A 20,516-nucleotide genomic window follows, 5' to 3' on the forward strand; every position below is an offset into this window, starting at 1 on the left:
TAATGCTAAAATAGTTTGCCCTTTCTGGTTATTAGAATTTCTCAGGATTTAATGCTCTGGTTCTAAACGTTAGGCTGTGCATTTGTGAGTTTCAGAGAAATCAACCCATATACCCATCACATCTCATTGTGTCAGACCTTGTGTGCTTAAAAGTTTTGTCTATGAACTCCAGGTGTGTTAAGGTAAAGAAGGGATATGCCACTACTTCCAGTAACCAGTGGAATCTCTGTATGATTCAACACGGTCTTTGATGTCCACCTACAAACTTATTGTCCATAGCTGCTACTTAAATAGTTAAGTTGGTGCTAACATATTATCAATTAGAAAACAATATTATACAATAAAAACAGTTGTCAGTAATGTTCTATAGTAAAGCTCTAAATTGTTTACTCATAAGTTAAAACATGTCCACTGAGACAAGTGCAGGACAGTCATGATTGTTTAATTAATCATTAAAGCCAGGCCTTCAATTGCAGCTCCGGATTTGCACAGAGTAATGATACCTTACTCTGAGGACACAGCCCTCACAGAGGATTTGTGCTTGCATTCTGTCTGAGCTCCACATGTTGATCGACCCCATACGGTGTGAGCTGGAAAGCTGCAGGTTAGGGCCATACAGGAAAGTCGATGGAAATATGTAATGTGTGTTAAAGCAGCAAAATTTTGCAATGTTTGTCCAACTTTCAGGGCTAGAAGGGCTTAGAAGCAAGCTACAGCAAGCATAAACCTGACACATTACAATGATCTGCGCTGAATATGAAGACTGACCATGTCAGACTTTTTATGCTGATTATTGATGTGGTTGCAGCCTGTAATTTGAGTGGCAGCAGACAGAAATAATTATGAGGCTCAAAAACGATCTCTGATTAGACCATAGTCTGTGAACTGAATTATCCACTGTGTCATAGTTGAAACAGCCGGTGAGACTGAATGTTTACGAACTGTTGTGGTTTTGAAGGGTAAGGGTAAACGTGGGTGCTGTTGTTTCCTCCCTTTGCCACTCACTGTCATCCAGGGATGCTCTTGATTTGAGCAGGGATTTCCACCTCCCTCAACAGCACATCTCTCATCTTCTCACTCATAAATCTTCTTACTCTGCCCACCTCAAGGCGCCCTTGGTATTTGACTCTGTCAGTGTGTTTGTTCTCTATCAAATGAAAACAGCAACCAGAGCTTTTTTTTTTAATGGCATCAAGCTGTAAGGAGATGTGTGCACTTCCTGTGGATGCCACACTGGCTTTCAAGCAAAGAGATATTATAATACTTAGTCTTTTAAGTAATATGAATGAGGACTTTGTGAGAGAAAATAAGTCTGGCTTTAAAAAAATGCTTTTCTTCTCTAATGAATTAATTGATTTAATGAATGCATTCATGCAGGGACCTGTTAAAGTATACAGTTTATTCAACAACAAAAAACATTAACTTATTTGTTATTGTGTCATTTTCCTCTAATTAACTTATAGCTCATTCTCTGTGGAAAAAAATAACTGTTGTGCTAATAATTTCAAACTCTGCCAAATCAGTAATTGCCTTTTAGTTTCAGTTAATGGAGAACTGAATTTCTGTTTTGTTTTTTCCCTCTGTATTCTGTCCCTTAATTCCTGTCCTTAACAGATTTGCTGTTTTCATTTTTAATTAATAATCCTCTCTCCCATGTACCATCCCTTCATGTTCTCCTCCTTACCTTGCAGCATCAGGCTCTCACTTTGCCGTGCTTTTGGTTCAATGTTTTCTCCTGGCAGAAAATCTCTTCACTATTTATATGCAGGTAAACCATGCAGTGCTCCTCATGTATGTCAATTGTTCCCTTGCAGCAGGTTAATGATAATGAAAGGTCAAACTTTAGTCCTACCACAGTGGCCAGACTGTCCAGTCATACAAACAAATCCCTCTGTCACTAAATCCAGATGTTGAGTACCATGTCAGAATATGTGTGGTGAAGTTTGGGCTACTTAATATGTGCTATGTGACATCAGCCTACATTCTTCACTCCTACAGTTTGCATCTTTATGCCTGTTAGCCTCTCTTTCCTTCTCTTCCCATCTGCACATCCATTTTGACCCACAATTGTTTGTCTATTTTTGGAATTGTCTGATTAGGACCCAGATGTGCAGACTGTGACTGGCTGCGGCAGAGGATTGTGGAATGGGGAAGCGTTGGACTGAACGGGGGGGAGGGGTTATAATCTGCTTGCCAGTAGGTTGTAATCAGGCTCCGGGTAGGACAAGAAGCGTGATTGGGGGGGAGTGGGGGCCCTCTTGTTAAGATGGCTCCTGCGCTGCCCAGGACAGGCTCATCCTAAAGCTCAGTATGTGAACACGTGTGTCTGGTGAACTGTTCACTGGGAGCGTGATTGCAACCTTTACCGTGCTGTCTGTGTGGTTAACCTCACACAGACACAGAGGGGCAGCAAGGGGGTGGGGGAGAAACTAAAGAAGAGTAGGGGAGGAAGTCTCTGAAAGGGATTACACATCAGTAAAGTAATCCCCTTCTCTCTTACATTGTAAGCCACTAATGAATTTGATGATGCTGCAGGAATTCATTTCAGTTTCTGAGTTTCATCTTCACATTTACAATAACTACTACAGTCAATTTTTTTTTTTTTACCACATAGTCATTCTTTCCACATGTGATCGTTTAAAGTTAGAACATCAAATTAATTAAACAGAGAGACCCACAGAGACACACCACTAATGATTTTTAAGGAAAAAAAGAGACTGAAATTGAGATTGACAATGATTGAACCAGAATGGGAACAATGCAAATAGCACAGTCTGTCTCAACATACTATAAACTTAGCTGTGTGTGTGTGTGCGTGTGTGTATGTGTCCCCTTCCCCCCCTCTCATGTATGACAATCCGATTGTTCAGTCTGACGTCACTAGCCGTGTCTGGACCTAAACTCCGCTGCAGGTCCATATATCAAACGATCACTATGGCATTACTGAGAGTTGAAAAACTGTCTAAAGTCTTTCATCTTTAATAAAATGATCAGCGTTCTGCTCTACCAGGTGTAACAATTGAGTTTAACATCCAGGCATCCATGAAAACGGAATTTATGACATTTAACGGAGTTAGAAGTTAGCAGGGAGTTAGCTCGCTAGCTTCTATCTAAATACAATATAGCATGTCCTGACTGCGGGGTTTTGGAAACAAATTAAAACGTACAGCTCTGTTATCACTTCCAACATAAATGAAGACAGAAAACTAAACAGCAGTGACGTTTGTAGGGTTACTGAAGTTTGGCTAGCTGGTATATAATGATGTGCTACGTGACCGCTAGCGACACAGCTATGTTAGCATAATATAAACAAGCTAACTTTTTTTTCCACTCGATAAAAGTTAACGTGAGTGTTCTCGGTGGTCAGGAACAAATGTATTCGCATGGCAGGATGCTGTAAAAGGACCAAACTTCAGCCAGGAGAACAACTGAGATAATCCATCCATAATACGAGGTTAGTCATTCATATACTGCTGCATAGGCTGGGCTGTAGCTACATCCTAAGGTTTTAAAAACTGAGCTTAAATAAATGATTAGCGGTAATAAAAGCCGAGGGAGGTCAACAGTGATCACTGACTGTTTTAGGAGCTTTTTGAGATCAAATAGAAGAAAATACATAACATTAAGCATGTCAACAACACAAACGCCATATTAAACGCAGACTACTTTAGGCCCGGAAGTAGGATTCGTTGCGTCATCACTGAACAACCGGATAGTGAATGGATAAATGTATATGGAGCACACAGGATTCCCTGGATTCACAGATTCTCAACTGTTGTTTTGTAATCCTTAAATACATGAATAAATATTAATTACATGAGTAAACACATAAATAAATGTCTGGGAAATAAATCTTTAGAACTGTTAGTTTTATTTTCTGCCGCTGCTGTTGGTTGGTGTGAAATGCAATCTGGGATGCACTGCTGTGCCAAATTCGCACAGAGACACTGCCCGAACTATAACTACACCCCATTCGTTTGCATAATGCATGATTAGAAAAAAGAAGCTTCAGGAAATAAAAGTCTGCAGTTGCTCTAAATGACACCACGTAGTTATAATAAAAACAGCATGAAAAATATGTTGAGCTTCTCTGTAAAGACTTGTTGAACTGGAGTATATATGCGTGAAAAAGCAAGACAACCATGCTAAGAGCATTAGTGAATACATCTGAAATCAGTTTCCCACTGATGGTGTTTGCTCATTAAAAACTGCACTGAAGAGCAGATGGCAAGTCAGAATTTTCTGTATGTAAAATGAAGCATATCTACCTGAAAACAGTGCATTGTGCAGTGGTGTAAAGCTTTATCTTGTTACAACTGATGTGTGTTTTTAAAGCTAAATGTTGGTTCTAAACTCAGGGCTTTTTGACTATTTGACTATTAACAAATATAACAGCACATAATTCGAATCAAGGCATTGATCGTAAAATATTAATTGATCTTATAGATTACCGTTTAGCATCAAGAGCCAATTTAGGCTTTGATAGCGAGCCTTTGTGGACAACTGTCCTTAACCCTTTAAGATATAACACAGAATTCTCATCTGCATATGCAGCCATTTCCTGGCAGACATGTAAGGAACTGGATAGCTACCCTCTGCCCTCTGACCATCTTTTTCGAAGCCCAACTGGACCTGTTTCAGAATTCCCCACTGGACATGGATCTGTGCAAAATAAACTCCGCCAATCCAACTGGGAAATTAAAACCGTGTCCATGTTTGCTCTGTCTCTACTCATCCCTGCCCTGGGCTCTCTGCCACCCCAGGGATTAGTCATGACTCTAACCTCCAACCTTGAAGTTTTTCTAAATGGATTTTGGTCAAACCGGAGATCAGCCGACATTCCTCCCTCAGAGAGCCTACTGGTGTTGTGTCTGAAAGATGAGGGGGGGAAAAAAAATATGGAAAATACAAGAAATTATGTCATCAAGATTTTCCTGTTAGAATAACTTTCCATAGGCTGTGTTAGACATTTTCTTATCACACAGAGCCTGATATTTATATGAAAGTGGGGAAGCGTTCATGATTATGTACGGACATATGGTACAAGTCATTTTATGATAAGAGAAGCTTTGTGTTGAGTTGGCTGTTTGCCATCCATCTACAGGATGAGAGATGAGTTCCAACTTTCCTCTCTTTTGCTTTTGCCCTTTCTCATTCACCCCCACCCCCCCTCCCCCCGTCCCTTTTTTTTTGATCCCATGCTTATTTTGACAGTTTTTAATGAGTGCCAACATCTAGAGAGGGCAAATACAGTTCACTCCAGTTTGTGAAACCATTTGCATTTCTTAGTTATTTAAATAAGATACTTCTTATCCTTTGTATGTTTGTTACAAATGTCTACGGTATTGATTGAGACAGCACGGCCCTCCTGGACCACATGCTTGTTAGGTTAGTTGTCCTTTAAAGTCTGTTTTCTGAGATATCCACTCCCTTGGAGCAGCAGTTTGATTTATTGTTTGCTAAAAAGCTGTATTTGGAGATGAAGCCACGGGAAAGCACAGGCTGTTGGAGGGGTGGCAGGTAAAAAATGCCTTCTGAAACTATATGTCAGTGAGCAAAATTCATATCATTATAGATATGGTGCTCCAGCAATGTAGTAAGCTGCCTTAAAAAGGCTTGAATTGCTTAAAAGATTGTCAGAAGACCGTCTGATTATTAAAATAACATTGAAAGAAATGTGTACAGGAGAAAAACATACTACGTATATACTATGTCTAGTATTATCTACTTGTAGTACGAGGAGTGCAGACATTCCCTTAACAAGCCCTAAATAATCCAGTGTGCCATCACGAATTTTAACTTTGATTTATTTAACCATTATGACTATTTAAAAATCCTGAAAAGTTAAGCGGATGGTGTTTGTTCAGATAAAACCTATAATCTTATATTTCATGACTTTTCATAGCATGGCTTTATTTATCATATAGTGAATTTTGGGTAGTGGGGGGGTTACCACTTATATCTGTAACTGTCTTTTTGGAGTCTTTTATGACCCTTATTGAAATCTGTATAAAATACTATGCTCAGCATTTGCAGCATACCTGGTTGCCTAGTAACAGATATTGTTTACACACATCTTGGTTTAAAGACTGCATAAGCCAGAGCTGATAAGTGAATATATCGGGGATTGTAGTTAGATTTAAATAATTACTGCAGGGCTGAAGGGGTCGCTGATGGGATGTTGTGACAGTGAAGAGCAGGGCAGAGTGTGTGACAGGTCGAGTGGAGAACCAGGCAGGTTGCTAGCGGGGGAACCATAGCTGAACTGAGTGGAGAGCCCAGTGTAGTGTACTAATCCAAGCAAATAAAGAGTGAAATGTGGCTGCAAACTGGGGCGGGCCAGTGTGGACACTCAATGAGAGAGAGGCTGCAAGTCCAGTGTAGAGGAGGCAGATGTGGATGAGAAGACAAACTTGAACTCTTCTACTTAACAAAAAAAATTAGCAGGGTGGTGCAGTGGTGAGCGCTGTCGCCTCACAGCAAGAAGGTCCTGAGTTCAAATCCAGTCAGAGGCCTTTCTGGTTAGAGTCTGCATGTTTTCCCCATGACTATGCGGTTCTCCCCCGGTCTACCACCAATCTTAGTGGTGATTCTAAATTAACTATAGGTGTGGATTTAAACACGGATGGTTGTCCCTTGACAAATTGGTGCCCTGTCCAAAAATTACATCCACTTTTAACTTTTCCATAACATTCTTCTTTTACAGTAGTAGTGTTGCTGTGACCTTTATGATATGTAATCAAAACAATATAAAACAATTGTAAAACTAAAATCTCTAAAACCTAATGTTGAACATTGATTTCTGTCAAAGCTTACAAAAAATAGTTATTTAAAAAATGACTTCTTTGCTCTCACTGCTGCTGTTGCAGGATGGCATTAAAATCTAGGTGATTTAAAGTGCTGGTGGTCCTGGTTTTAAAATACAAAAATGTCAGGCTCAAAGCACTTAATGTTTTCATTTACATTGTCTGAAGAATTCTCAACTCTCTGCTCCTTTGTTAAATGTTATCTTCTAGCTGGGAAAGGACTTTTTTGTTCAATTTCAAGCATTTTGCAAGTTGATTGAGGCTTGCTTGCAATCATTTTTTTCCAACTGACTTTCTTTAAGACGAGCAGTAATCATTTCGTAATTGACGTTTTACGGCTTTGAGTCAACATTGTTAGGTTGATTAGTGAGAAGATCTCTTTAGGTGAGAGCAAATTACCCCAAGGTCAAAATTAGAAGATTTTGATTGTCTGTGGATTACACTTCCGAAGTGTACAGTGCCCCAGTTTCCTTCAGTGATTGAATGCTGTTTGCTGCATTTGTCTCATCTTTATGAATCTTAAAACTCCATAGCCACCCAATAATCATTTCATTTGGAAAGCAGATTTTTGAGTCATGATTTTTTTTCTTGTTAGATTTACTGATATAACCTCTTACTGTTACCTGTTAATAAAAAATGATGATGAGAGCAATAACACAAATTAAAATGTACAGTTCTTTCATCGAAATAAACATTTGCAGTACTACATCGGTATGTCAACCAGCCAAACCTACCTAATCCTGTTTTTGACTGTTGGTCTGCTGAATTGCCAGTGAATACTTATTATATTCAAAATAGATGTAAATCATCATATCAGTAAATCTGTGAATTAACTTTAGAAACAAAATGAATACTTTGTGTCTCTTGGCGTAGCTTCAGCGTAGGCCATTATGCCTTTTGTACATAAAATTTTTCAACACAGCAAGAGAGGTGGGAACAAATATGTCTGCACTTTGTCCATCTCGGGAGCTTAAGCTGATTCTGATTGCATTATTCAGTGCTGCTTAAAGCACTTTTCAGTCTTTCTTTACAAATCAAGTGAATGAAGTGGAGTATGCTGTTTTCACACAATCTTTACACATGAAATTTCCATGCCAGCATGTGTGGTTGTGCATACAGCATGACATCGTTACTGGACATTCTCTTGAAATTTTCTCACAACTATTCCTGATGGTGTGACTCAAATATCCCACTTTCTTTACTTTACCTGTACATAGAGAAGTGAAGCTGATAAACAGAAGTGGAGCTAAAAAAAAAAACCAGTCCTTTCATCTACTGACGTATGACACTACATCACTGACTTCCTCATTCACTTTCGATTTGTATTGGCCGTTGCCTACAGCTCTTTTCAATGTGTGTGCATAGGCTTTCTATTATTAAATCTGATTAAAAATACACAAAGACTGCCTAAGAGCGTTAACTGACTTCAGATATCAGATCTCATGCTGCTGCCTATCGCTCTTTTTCAGCTTTGCAATCAACTGTATCGTTTGCTCCAACTTTTCTGCTCTGTTTTGCTTTTGAATTGTTTCCTATTTTTATTGCTTGAATGGTCTTCATAAGACAACATTCACAGCTCGCAGAATATTTACACTTTGATCCTTATCTGTTTTCTTCCCTATAGCTGTACACGTCACATATGTGTAGCGTCATTTCGCTCCTGTATACAATCCTATTGTTTTTTTCCCCCATAGCATTGCATAAAAACTTGCCCTTTCCTTGCAGTGTAAAACAGACTTCCTTCTGCACACACAAACACACACACACACACACACAAAAATCTTTTCTATTCTACTTTTAGGATGGGGGCAGGTCAGATTGTTAGATGAATGCATAAGTAGTTTTCTGATGGTGTTTACTTATTTTCTATATTTGTGTTTGTTATGGTCTGCCCATTTTACCCTGCATTATTATTTTGAATGCCGCAGGAAAGCACAGACTGGGGATTTTTGGTGATGCCTTTTAGCATATTCTTTTACAAATCCAAAGAGCCACAGTAAAGTGAATTGGCCAGAAAATGTCTTTTATATTCTTTCATTCTGCTGGGAGGATTTTTCGATGGGAGGAAAGCCTGACGTAAAGCGTCATTAGAAAATATCACCCGCTGCTAAAAGGTGTAAATGTGGCAAGAAGTTGGGATCATTTCCATTTTGTAGTGAACACGACAGTGAGCACACTTTGCTGCTTTGGGTTTGTGTGTGTTTGTATTCGTATCCATTTGAGTGCAGCATTACGGTTGTGCTTTGATCGCAACATAGGAAAGTTATCACTGCAAATGGAGGTGCTATTCTTTATCTCTGCTTGGTTCTGCCTTTTGTCTTCAAACCAGACTCTTCACATCTTTTCTCTCCCACTGCCGCAACTACCACTTAAAGCTACACACACATGCGCGCTCTCACACGGCCGTGCACCCGGCTAAACACTGCTCGAACACACATATGCAAAACTAACAAAACAGACTGCCTATGATCCCTTAAAGAGCTTCTCAAAATGAGTGCAAGTAACTTTTATTATGCACGCTTGCACACACATGCATACACATGCATACACACGCATGCACGCGGTCACACTCTTCTACTTCTACTTCACACAGAGTATATTCTCTCAGAGCAGATTTGCATACTGATTTTGATGTTGCTTGTTGTTTATGTCTCAGATTGCGTGGTGTGACCCAGTTGCTCTGTTCATTTTGTCGCTATTAAAGGAAATCCTATTTTTTCAGCCGAAAGGTGCAGGTTTCCTAATTGCTATAAACTCATGGAACTTTAAAATTTACTCGTCAGTACATCTCGTGAATTAGCTGTGCAACTTCGGGATGGTTTAATAACTGTGAGGAATTTTAGATTAGAAAATGTAGTCTATGCCTTTTAACATAGTGTCTCTTACTGACAATAGATCTTCACTTTGACAGTAAAGGACCAAAGCAAAGATGTTTTACATGGATGCAAATTCTAGCCCCAGATAAAACGTTAATAAAATTTAGATTAGAGAGCACAAGAAACTGAAAATGCGGTTATTTGCATAAAATATCCCCTCTTCTAGCCTCAGGTTTTCATTGCTATTTAATTGCTAATTATTGTGTGTATCTACAGTTTAAAAATGCAACAACATCACATTCAGGTTTTTATCACTGATTAATGTGCACTTTCAAATACGACATTAGTAAAGGCTCATGGGTATGCATATTTAATAAGAAAACTATCCTGGCAACAGGTGCATAGTTGCACAACTGAAGTCAAGCAGAAGGTGGGTGTGAAACATTAGAGTGCTGACTGTTGATGTGGTGTCATTATTTTCATCTCTGATTACATGTAATGTCAGACGACACCACCTGAAAGCAAGCTGCTTCAGATTCAATGAATAACAAGATGGAGGCCATTTAAAAGAAGGATAGAAAGATGTTTTGAGTAACTAGTAAAAGGCTTCTGCTGACCTTCTTTTTCTCTTTCACAAGCACAGAATTTATACTTTAACTTGATTTCATTTTTCCTGCATACAACATTTCTCAAAACAGTCAGCTGCTGGCAGAAAGAATAGATCGACTGGCCATTTCTCCAAAAACTGTGTGGGGTTTGCTAATACCCACAATTTTGAGAGGTCTCTTGAGTTTATATTCCATTAAACTGCCTCTCTTCAGCCCTGTTTTCTAATATCTCTTCCTATTTTATGATGATATTTTTTTCTATTTCTTCCTAAAATCAGAGTTGTTAACAGTTTCATGCTTGTTTTCCTCTCATGCTTCTGCTCTGCTTCCCTCTGGTTACACTAACCTCTGACTCCTTCAGACTGGCACTATGAGGGTAAGAGGGCAATCATCTGTTGTCTGTTTTCCTTTTGTATTTTAACATTCCCATATTCTCCCTTTTTGCCATTTCTCTCTACCTCTTCTATGAATGACATTTAATCCTGAACTTTCCTTACATTGGCTGTGGAGAGCGTTGCCTTGCAGCACCTATTCATCTGGGCTAGACGTTTTCCTTTCTCCTGTCTCCACCTCTCCTGCTGCCCCATCTGCTGTTGTCTGTCAAGCTGCCATTACCTGTGTCCCATGTGCTCGTACCATCTAGCTGCTGTGACCTCCATCTGTGAAGCCATTCTCGTCAGTGCTCTGCTTATGATGTTGCCACATGCTTTCACCACCCTGCTTGTCTGGTGTCACTATCGCACAGTCCATTGCTGCTGATGGTTCTGTGGCAGCAGTCATTGATGCCACCTGTTGTAAAATGATACATCAGCATGACAGCATCTGTGTGACACTGAGAGAAAATGTTGACATTCATTTCCTTACAGCTGCGAAATATGAACAGTGTCAGGGTTTTTTTTTTTTATCAATTAATTTGCAATTTTAGCATAATTCTGTGACATACCATATATGAGCACTTTATTTATGATTACTACTGTGACTACTGTACATGTAAATGTAGTGCTGTCACTAGGAGTGATGATACCACTGTAATTTCAGCATTTATTTTTCTTCATGAAATCTAAATCTTTAGACATTATTTGAAAATATAATACACTGCTCAAAAAAAGTTAAAGGAACACTTTGAAAACACATCAAATTACAGTAGGCAAAACAAATCATGCTGGATATCTGTACTGATATGCACTGGGTAATGTGTGCTGTCATGAAACTGATCAACCTCACAGGGCTAAATTCAAAGAGACCTCGAAAATCAAAGTGAAAAAAATGGTGTTCTGTCAAAATTTAATTGGATTAACTTAAACATGTCCCCCTATTCTACATAGAACTGCAGGGTTTGAGCACAGCGCTCACTAGAGGATGTGAGGCCCTCAGAGAGATTCATACCAGTGGCCTGCTGGAGTGCTAATTTTGTAGTGCTCATCCTCTGCAAAGGAGCAGATACTGGTCATGCAGAAGGGTTAAGGACCTTCTAGGGCCTGTCCACCTCTCCTGTCTCTTAGAATCTCTTGTTGGAGTTGGACTACCTGTGCAACCTCTATAGGGTCCAGGTATTGCCTCATGCTAACAGTAGTGACACTGACCCTAGCCAAATTGAAAATTAGTTAAAATACAGTTAAAAGATGAGGAGGGGAAAATGCCTCCCCCTTTAAAACCATTCCCATTTTGGGGTTTGTCTCATTGTTGCCCCTCTAGTGCACCTGTTGTTAATGCCATTAACACTAAAGCTGCTGAAACTGATTAACAACCCCCTCTGCTACTTAACTGATTAAGTTAACTGATTGAGTTGATGATGGTAAATGGCCTGTATTTGTATAGCGCTTTACTAGTCCCTAAGGACCCCAAAGCGCTTTACACATCCAGTCATCCACCCATTCATACACACATTCACACACTGGTGATGATGAAGTAAATTAAACTGATTAAGTGTTCCTTGAATGGTTTTTTTGTTTGTTTGTTCTTTTGAGCAGTGTATATATGAAATGATTATATTCCCAGTTTGGTAAGACTGCTATCTCTGCTTTAGGTGTTCACTATTGTTCTTTATCATTGTGTCATTCTGGTGATGTAACCAGAATTAAATGAATATCATATGCAGACATAGTTTTTAATTTTTTTTTCTTGCATACGCAGAGTGTAAGCTGTCCCGGCCTGGTCCCCCTGCAACCATAGTCACTGTTGACGAGGAGAGCCCAAATGGTACGTGCCAGTTTCACGCCTATGTTTCTGTCTGTATTCCCACGTCACAATGTATTCCAATGTATGGTAATTGCTACTGCACTTAAACGTTGTGTATTGCACTGTTGGGATTTGGTACAGAGTGTTTTTTGTCATGAATACATAGATTGGTACTTATATAGCGCAAGCTAAATAAGCCTCATTCAGCCAGTCATACACTCAAGCACTATTTTCTATGCCAAAGTGCTTTTATTATAATATAATTTTTCATCTAGTGTGGACTTGTAGTTTATGGTAAATGGTTCTTATATAGTGCTTTTCTACTTAATCTGAGCACTGCTGCTGAGCAGTGCTTTACACAACTTGTACATTGACCCAAGCACTTCCTATCTAAAATTCACACACGCATTCATACGCAGGGTTAGTAGCTTTCCCAAGGACATTTGGCACGTAGACTGGAGCAGACTGGGATCGAACTGCCAACTTTCCAGTTAGTAGGTGGCCTGCTCTACCACATGAGCTACAGCCACAGTTGATGGCACTTGATACTAGGGCTGCCACAAACGATTATTTTGATAGTCGACTAGTCACCGATTATTTTTGCGATTAGTCGACTAATCAGATCATCATCCATTGAACGTAAAAGTACAGCTTATTGCACCAGCAGCATCTGCTCTTATATAACTATCATTAGCTTACAGCTTTAAGTGTTTAAGGTCTGTGCTAACTAAAAATAAAGACAAGATGATAGTTTATTACATTTTAATGAAATGTGCAGATTGTTTCGGTGGAGTTTAATAAACTCAGCCGATTTACTCAGGAACAAATAAAATACTGAAAAAAGCCAAACAATAACATTTTTAAGTTATCTAAGTGACTTGTATATGTTTAACCTGAGTAGGGCGGTGGGTTTGAAAACGATCTGCCGGGAGTCCGGTGCTCTCATGGCCCCCGGCTAGCTATCGAGCTAGTGGGTAACAGAGACGTCTCCGAAAACGTCGGAGCGCTTTTGAAAATATGTGGTGTCTTGATAAACTGAGCAGATATTTGAGGTTTACACAGCTACATTCTCGCCTGAAAATATGTTAAACGTTTATTTTGTGACCCAGAAAGAATAATAAGAGTAATATTAAAACTAACTAGCTGCCGCCATTGTTGACAACTGCGCTGGGCCGCGCTATGAATTCTGGGACACAGTTTCTTCTTCTTCGGGGTTTAACGGCAGCTGGCATCCTTGTACATGCAGTGCTGCCATCTTCTGTTTCAGTCCGTTATTACACTCTTAAATCCTGCTACTTATTCCTGCTTTTGGGATCTTACAAAGCTTCAAACGACTCGTCGACTATTAAATCAGTCGTCGACGATTTTGATAGTCGACGTAATCGTGACTAGTCGACTAATCGTGGCAGCCCTACTTGATACTGATAGTTGGTTATAAGAGATGTTATGTCTAAGATGTCATAATTTTTATTGTGCTTTAAATTAAAGATCGGTTCCCTGCGTTTTCGATGTGTACTTTGCTACTGTTCTCCCAGGGTGAATCAGAAATATGCCTGTGTGTGTGCATCTGAATGAATACAGATGGTGTTTGGCATACAGACGTGATGTGGGGCTCCATTAATGAGTTGTCTGCTCCCTGCACAGGTTGTATTTTGTATAGCTGTGCTTCAGCAGTACACAAATCACTGAACCATAGATCAGACATGCAGCGTTTGAGTGGGTCAGGTGAAACTGTTCAGCTCCTCCCCTTCTTTTCTCCCTTCATCTTCTCTCTGGCCTCTCCGTTAACTGTTTCTACGTTATAGCAGTCTCTGTTTTTTGTGAGTGTTTGCCGTCTGGATTTTGCTCATGATGAGTATGTCTTTACATGTAAATATGTGCCTGCATGTGATAACTGTTACTTGGGAGGTGCTATATGTTCACTGAGGGAATGAGAAATGCTTTTCCCTAAATGGAGCAGGTGTGTCTTTGTCTCACTCATCTCTCCCTGCAGATATTAGTACTGCAGGTTAACAGAGTTTAATGAGCAGCTCTCAGTACAGATGGCATCCAGAGCTTATTTATACAGTCAAAATACAATTTCACAGATGCTCCACTTACAGAGTACACTGTATGCACTCTGGGCACTGTTTTTGTTTTTGTTTGTTTTTTGTTGCCTGTGTATCTTACAGAGAGGAATCATATGTTCATAAATGCATGCACATTATGTGAATATTTGTATCCCGAGAGTACAAATGACTGTCTCTGTGTCAGATCAGGTCACCTATTCATCAGTGCAATAAAAAAACAATTCAGGCCGTCATAGTGTCTCACCTACTCCTTCCTGTGTGTGTGTGTGTGTGTGTGTGTGTGTGTGTGTGTGTGTGTGTGTGTGTGTGTGTATGCAGCTGTGATTTGGGGCTTTGATCGATTGCTGGGGGAATTTGTGAGATGGAGGTAGCCAAGCCTGTATCCGAAAGCCTCTCTCGCCCCACATGTGCCTATGCACTGTGTGAGGGATTTGCACTAATCTTCCTCATAAAGCTCTCATTTACCTGGGATATGGGTCTCTTCTGGCTCCACCATCCTTTTATTTATCTCTCTGTGATGAAACAGGCAGAGCCCATCCTCACCATAATGGAATGTAAAACAGGAAACCTGCCGTTATTGACCAAAGCAATTATCCATCTAAATGTGTTTCATTTCTTCTCTTCTGTCACACAGAAACCATACAAATGGCACATAATAAGATCCCATCTCTTCGGAGCATTTGCCTTTACATTCATTCATGTGTGTGAATGGGAAAGCAAACAACATAATCACTCTTCTGTCTGACTTTGTTTGGTCAGGGTCAGAAAAGATAGACAAACAAATAAATATATAATCCTCTTCCCCCTGCCTTCTCAGAAGAACAAATTTGATCTGAGGCAGAAGAGCCAAAAAAAGTATACGGTTCCCCGTGGAGGAGGTGTGCTGCTCAGAAACATAATAACATTTGCAACTGTCAAAGCGCTGTATCAGGAGTTGTTCATTTATTGATTGTCTGTGAAGATTTATATTTGACTCAGCTAAGAGGATAGTACTTGGTATGGACGTTGTGAAAGAAGTACATTTTCTTGTCCTTTTTCATTTTGGTTTGCTTTTTTTTTTTTTTTTCTTTCCTTTTTGTTCTTGGAGGTTCTTATTTTAGAAAAAGGAGAGAAATCAGGAGCGGATAGCAGCACAGTTGCTCAAATTAAGCATAACATGTTTAATTTATCTGAGCTGTTGCTTCTGCAGATCCACTGACAGGTGCCAGGCGCGACACATAAAGTCTCACTCACTCCATGAGTCGATCACAATTGGGAAGACAAAGCTTGTTTTCTATAGGCTCCTTTGCTTATTCAGCCCATGAGCTTAATCCAAAAGCATTTAATCAGATTGGAGAGATTTCTATCTCATTGTTTAGGGGCAGCTGCATATGTGGAGAGAGAAAAGAATCGAGTAGAGAGAGAGCTTCCTGCAACAGCAGCGAGGAATCGGAGTATCCATAAATAAGTATGCTCTCTCTGAACTTGGCTCTGTAAATTCGCGATTTGTATCAACTGTTGCCTGAAGCGTGTGAATATCCCGTTAACCCCCCTGTTTATCGAGCAGTTTACGTAGTTTAGGAAATCATAAATGAGTGTTACTGAAGGGCTTTCATAAAGGGAAGTCAATCTAGCAAAATGAAATGCAGTGTGCTGCTAAGGTAGATCCAGTCTGAACTGTGATAAGTAGTTGCATTTTGATCAGTGCTGACAGGCACTAACACAATCAAAGTAAAAATCCTCCACAGATACTTCAAGTTGTTACTTATTTGGTTGTCATGTAAAGATTTTTATTTATTTTTTATTGCAAGTTATTGTTAATTTGCATATTTTGTCAAAAGAAAATCTATACCTATATATATAAACTATGCTCCACGCTATTACTTAAAAGCTTATTTACTGGTGTTTGATTTTTGGCATCGCTTAATTTTTCAGTAATTTCAAGTTAAACATATTTTTATGATGAAATCAGCAATCGTCTGTAATATCGCAGGTTCTTTACCTTGCAATATAAACTGCCTTGAAGCAACTGTTGTTGTGATTTGGTGCTTCAATTCATTGAATTGAATTTCACCCCATTCTAAGATAGCTAAAATGAGCACAAAATCAACCAGTGCAGAGATATAATCTCTCCAGCATGTGCTGGGTCATCCCTGGGGCCTCCTCCAGGACATGCCCAGAACTCCTGAACGACCATGCTCCTCACGCTGTCTGAAGGAGAGCCCAATACATTTTGGAGGAAGTTTATTTCTGCCGCTTGTATCTTCAGTCTTATTATTCTGGTCACTGCCCACAGCTCGTGGTCATAGGAGAGAGTAGGTACAAAGCTAGACCTGTAACTAGACACCTTCACTTTCACGTCCAGCTGTGTATTCACCACAACAGACAGCGTACAGTGTCCATATTACAGCAGACGCTGCTCCAATATGTCTTTAACCTCCATTCTTCCCTCACTCATGAACAGCACCCCAACATACTCCTTCACCTGGGGCAGCAACTTGTTCCCGACCTGACCTGGCTGAGAACCATGGCCTCAACCTTGGAGTTGCTAATTCTTATTCCAGACGCCATCCCAGTACAAGCTGCAAAAAGCAGAGATGAGATTCTGAGATCCTCAAATTTGACATCGTCACATTTTTAGGCGGCACCTAAAAATTCTGTCCATAAATATTATGACTAGAATCTTTGACAAAGGGCAGCCCTGGTGGAGACTGGCACCCAATAAGAATGAGTCTGACTTGTGCCTGACAATGTGACTTGCCTTTACCTGAAACAACAAAAAGCAACAAAAAGCTACAGACACACTATATGCACTATACGTGCTATGCTCACGGCATGTTGTAATGTGACAGGAGAAGCAAACAGTTTCTACCTCCCACCTTTGTTTTCGGGACCAAAGGTAACATCTTTTTGGAGTAGATTTTCCGGCCGATCATTGGGCAGTCACATCAGCAGATAGTGTTTTCCTCACTCCCAGGAGGGTTATTGCTGCTTGGATTGGGGCTTGAGGTGTAGGAACTCTAGTTCCCGTTTCATGTGTGGCACAATCTGGAAATGTCTCCACTCTTTCAGGTAAAAACAGCGATGTCTCTAATGTTCCAGTCTGGGAATTTGCCCATGTAGATGATAACAGAGGCTTTTCCCTTCAACATGAATGAATGAAGTGTCATTGATACTGTTATCTTATTTTCATTGATACTGTATAATTTAATGTTTGACCCAAAAGGTTTTGGTAAACAGTAATTGCATATATATATTTCCTTTTATTTTTAGTTTTATTTTTGTTTTTTTCGTCCCGTGGGACGCCAAAATATTTTTTGCATAGGACCATCCATCCATTCACTACCGCTTATCCTTTTCAGGGTCGCGGGGGGTGCTGGAGCCAATCCCAGCTGTCATAGGGCGAGAGGCGGGGTGCACCCTGGACAGGTCGCCAATCTGTCGCAGGGCTAAAACACAGGGACAGACAACCATTCACACTCACATTCACTCGCACATTCACACCTAGTGGCAATTTGGATTATCCAATTAACCTATCCCCACAAACTGTATGTCTTTGGACGGTGGGAGGAAGCCGGAGTACCCGGAGGGAACCCACGCAGACACGGGGAGAACATGCAAACTCCACACAGAAAGACCCCGGCCTGATGGTGGAATTGAACTCAGGACCTTCTTGCTGTGCGGCAACAGTGCTAACCACCGTGCCGCCCGCATAGGACCAATGAAGGCAAAATTTAAAACGGTGACATAATTGGGAACAAACTGAATTAGCCAGTTGACAGGATGAGGGTTAGGATACACTAAATGACAGAGAAATTCCACAGGTGCATCTGGCACTATTACTTCTGTGCTGCCATACTGTTAAGAGAGAGAGAGAGACTGGGGCGTTTACTTCCTAGTATATTGGGATAGACACCATATGTTGCTGGGAAAACACCAAGTTATGGTTAATTTTGTCTGTATATGTTGCTGAATGAGCTAACCTACTGTAATTATTCAATACAAAGAGTACTAATATTAGCTGATCAACTACATGTAGATGTTATTAAGTCTAAAAAATTGCCTGGTTTTCTTTCACTTTTTGTTGTTATAGATACACTTTTTTTAACCTCTTTATTTCTACTCTAATTATATTTAAAAGAAAAAAATATTATGTTCTGACCCAGAGGGCCAAGGGGCTTGCATTGTGGTGAGTGTATTGCAAATCCTGGGGAGAGGTCTAGCTTAAATTTGTAGCCACTGAGATATACCTTGACTTACACTTATTGTTATGACAAGGCCGTCTTATTAACAAACTGTTAACAATATAATATATAATGCCATGCAAACTGAATAACTAACTTTCTTTAGTTTCATGAGGTTCATGTTATTTTAATAAGACAATTCATAAAATGTTCCTTCCTCCGCTTCTTCACGCTTGTCTCTGAACTTGCATCACATTGAGTGAATACAGCACTAGAGTCTGTATGAAGATGAGTGAGTCACTTAAAACTTGTGGAGCACTTCAGCTGTTTTCTCTGGTTTGTTGTCAAGTCCTTCCCCTCGCTGCTTCATTGGTGTGTTGGGTTTTAAGACCCACGATAACTAGCACAGCGTAACCTTGACATGGAATTAAAAGATTTGAGAGAGCTGAACAAATGGCAAACACAATATGTGTCATTGCTGAATGTCTTTTTAAAGGTCTCTCAGCTCATCCGTGATGACTACTTCAGTGAGTGCTGAGTGGTGAAGGGTTTCCACGTGTGTAAAATACCAGGAGTATTCTGGTTATCTGGTATTCAAAGGGCTTGTAGGCATTTTTTAGTAAGTGTTAAATGTGTTATGTTTAAACAATTAATGAGATCCAGCGTACGTGTGTGTTTTTCTCAGCCACCAAGGACTCATTAATTTCTCTCCTTAAAGTGAACTCAATCCCTCAGACTGTGTGTCTCCACCAGGGTTGTCATTAGTTCAATCATCCTCTCAAGTTGCTTCATTCCTTTATATCAACATGTTGCATAGTTGGTCTGTTTCAAGGCTTTCCCTTTCTTTATGTCGACTTATTTCTTTTCTTTTTCTTTTTATGACACAGTGACTAAAGATGCTTGCACTGGCTGGGAATTAAACGTGTACTTCAGATTAGGGATCAGTTTTTTCAATTAAAATTGAGCCACATTTGGTTGTAGCTGAAAAAAAAAAAGTAATTTTATTCAATTAATTGCACCTGGAAGGCAGTAACATTCGTCCAAGGTTTGCCCAACAGTGGGGTAGGTGTCTGGTGAAACACCCCCAGGCATGTAACACTTTCTTTTGCTTCACTAAGACGAATCTTCAAACACCTTTTAGTCCTGAATGTGACTGGACTCAAACAATAGTAGCTGTCTGGAAGGGAGCAAATTGATGTGTGGGACTTTCAGTACCACCCTGTACAAATAGCACAGGTATAATTTGTAACTTATTGATCCCAAGAGAAAGATGAGATCCTGCGTTCCACTATTGCCCTGAACTGAAACTGTCCCTGCAATGCTGGAGCTGCCTTTGAGATCAGTACTCTGGAAATATAATTGTTATGCTTGCATTTCAACGTGGAAATAAATGGAAAACAAAAAAGAGTTACTTATGGTTTCATCACTTAAGTGACAAGAAGATATATCAAACTACTGCTATTCAGATGCAGAATGGTGCTATATTTTGGCAGGGGCTGTCATTAAATTCACAAATACGATGAAAAAAGCAAACAAATAAGATTATAATGTGCTTTTCATAATAGCATTATGATTGTTGTTGTGCAGAGCATGCTTTTATTAAATCAGTTTTCTCCTGACTTTAACAACTTCAGTTTTATTTTATATTCCACGCACACTTAGTTGGGCATAAAGGCTCATTTATGTAGTCAAATACTTGTTATTCCACCTTTTTTCATTATAAAGGAATATATGCACTACCATACTACTGCTGTGAAATCCATTCTATACCTACGAAAAACAGGCACAAAGCGATGAGAGATTATTGACAGATTTTACAGTATATTACCTGAGTCTAGTAGAACCTACCGTAGAACACATAGCTAAAGACTGCAAA

At 39.7% G+C, this 20,516-nt stretch overlaps 2 protein-coding genes across 5 annotated transcripts in view; one reads left to right on the forward strand and one right to left on the reverse strand.

The window, feature by feature from the left end:
* Positions 1 to 20,516, forward strand: part of LOC309720966 (protocadherin-15-like) — a 223,742-nt gene that overhangs the window by 80,277 nt on the left and 122,949 nt on the right. Inside the window, exons 3-4 of one of the 2 annotated variants that reach the window (XM_082558238.1) lie at positions 10,592 to 10,606; positions 12,364 to 12,429. In XM_082558238.1, the coding sequence (XP_082414364.1) occupies positions 10,592 to 10,606; positions 12,364 to 12,429 (81 nt within the window). The remainder of the gene's footprint in view (positions 1 to 10,591; positions 10,607 to 12,363; positions 12,430 to 20,516) is intronic. The other variant, XM_082558239.1, reaches the window with a different exon arrangement.
* Positions 1 to 20,516, reverse strand: part of LOC309720973 (uncharacterized protein) — a 59,018-nt gene that overhangs the window by 16,047 nt on the left and 22,455 nt on the right. The window contains exon 2 of one of the 3 annotated variants that reach the window (XM_082558260.1): positions 10,846 to 11,019. The exons of 1 other annotated variant lie outside the window; for it this stretch is intronic. The gene's annotated coding sequence lies outside the window, so the exon portion shown is untranslated. Of the gene's footprint in view, positions 1 to 10,727; positions 10,750 to 10,845; positions 11,020 to 20,516 lie in introns of those variants that run through there. One more of the 3 variants, XM_082558259.1, reaches the window with a different exon arrangement.

This window comes from Aulonocara stuartgranti (assembly GCF_965226115.1).
Source record: "Aulonocara stuartgranti genome assembly, chromosome: 13".
In the NCBI taxonomy this organism is placed as follows: domain Eukaryota; kingdom Metazoa; phylum Chordata; class Actinopteri; order Cichliformes; family Cichlidae; genus Aulonocara; species Aulonocara stuartgranti.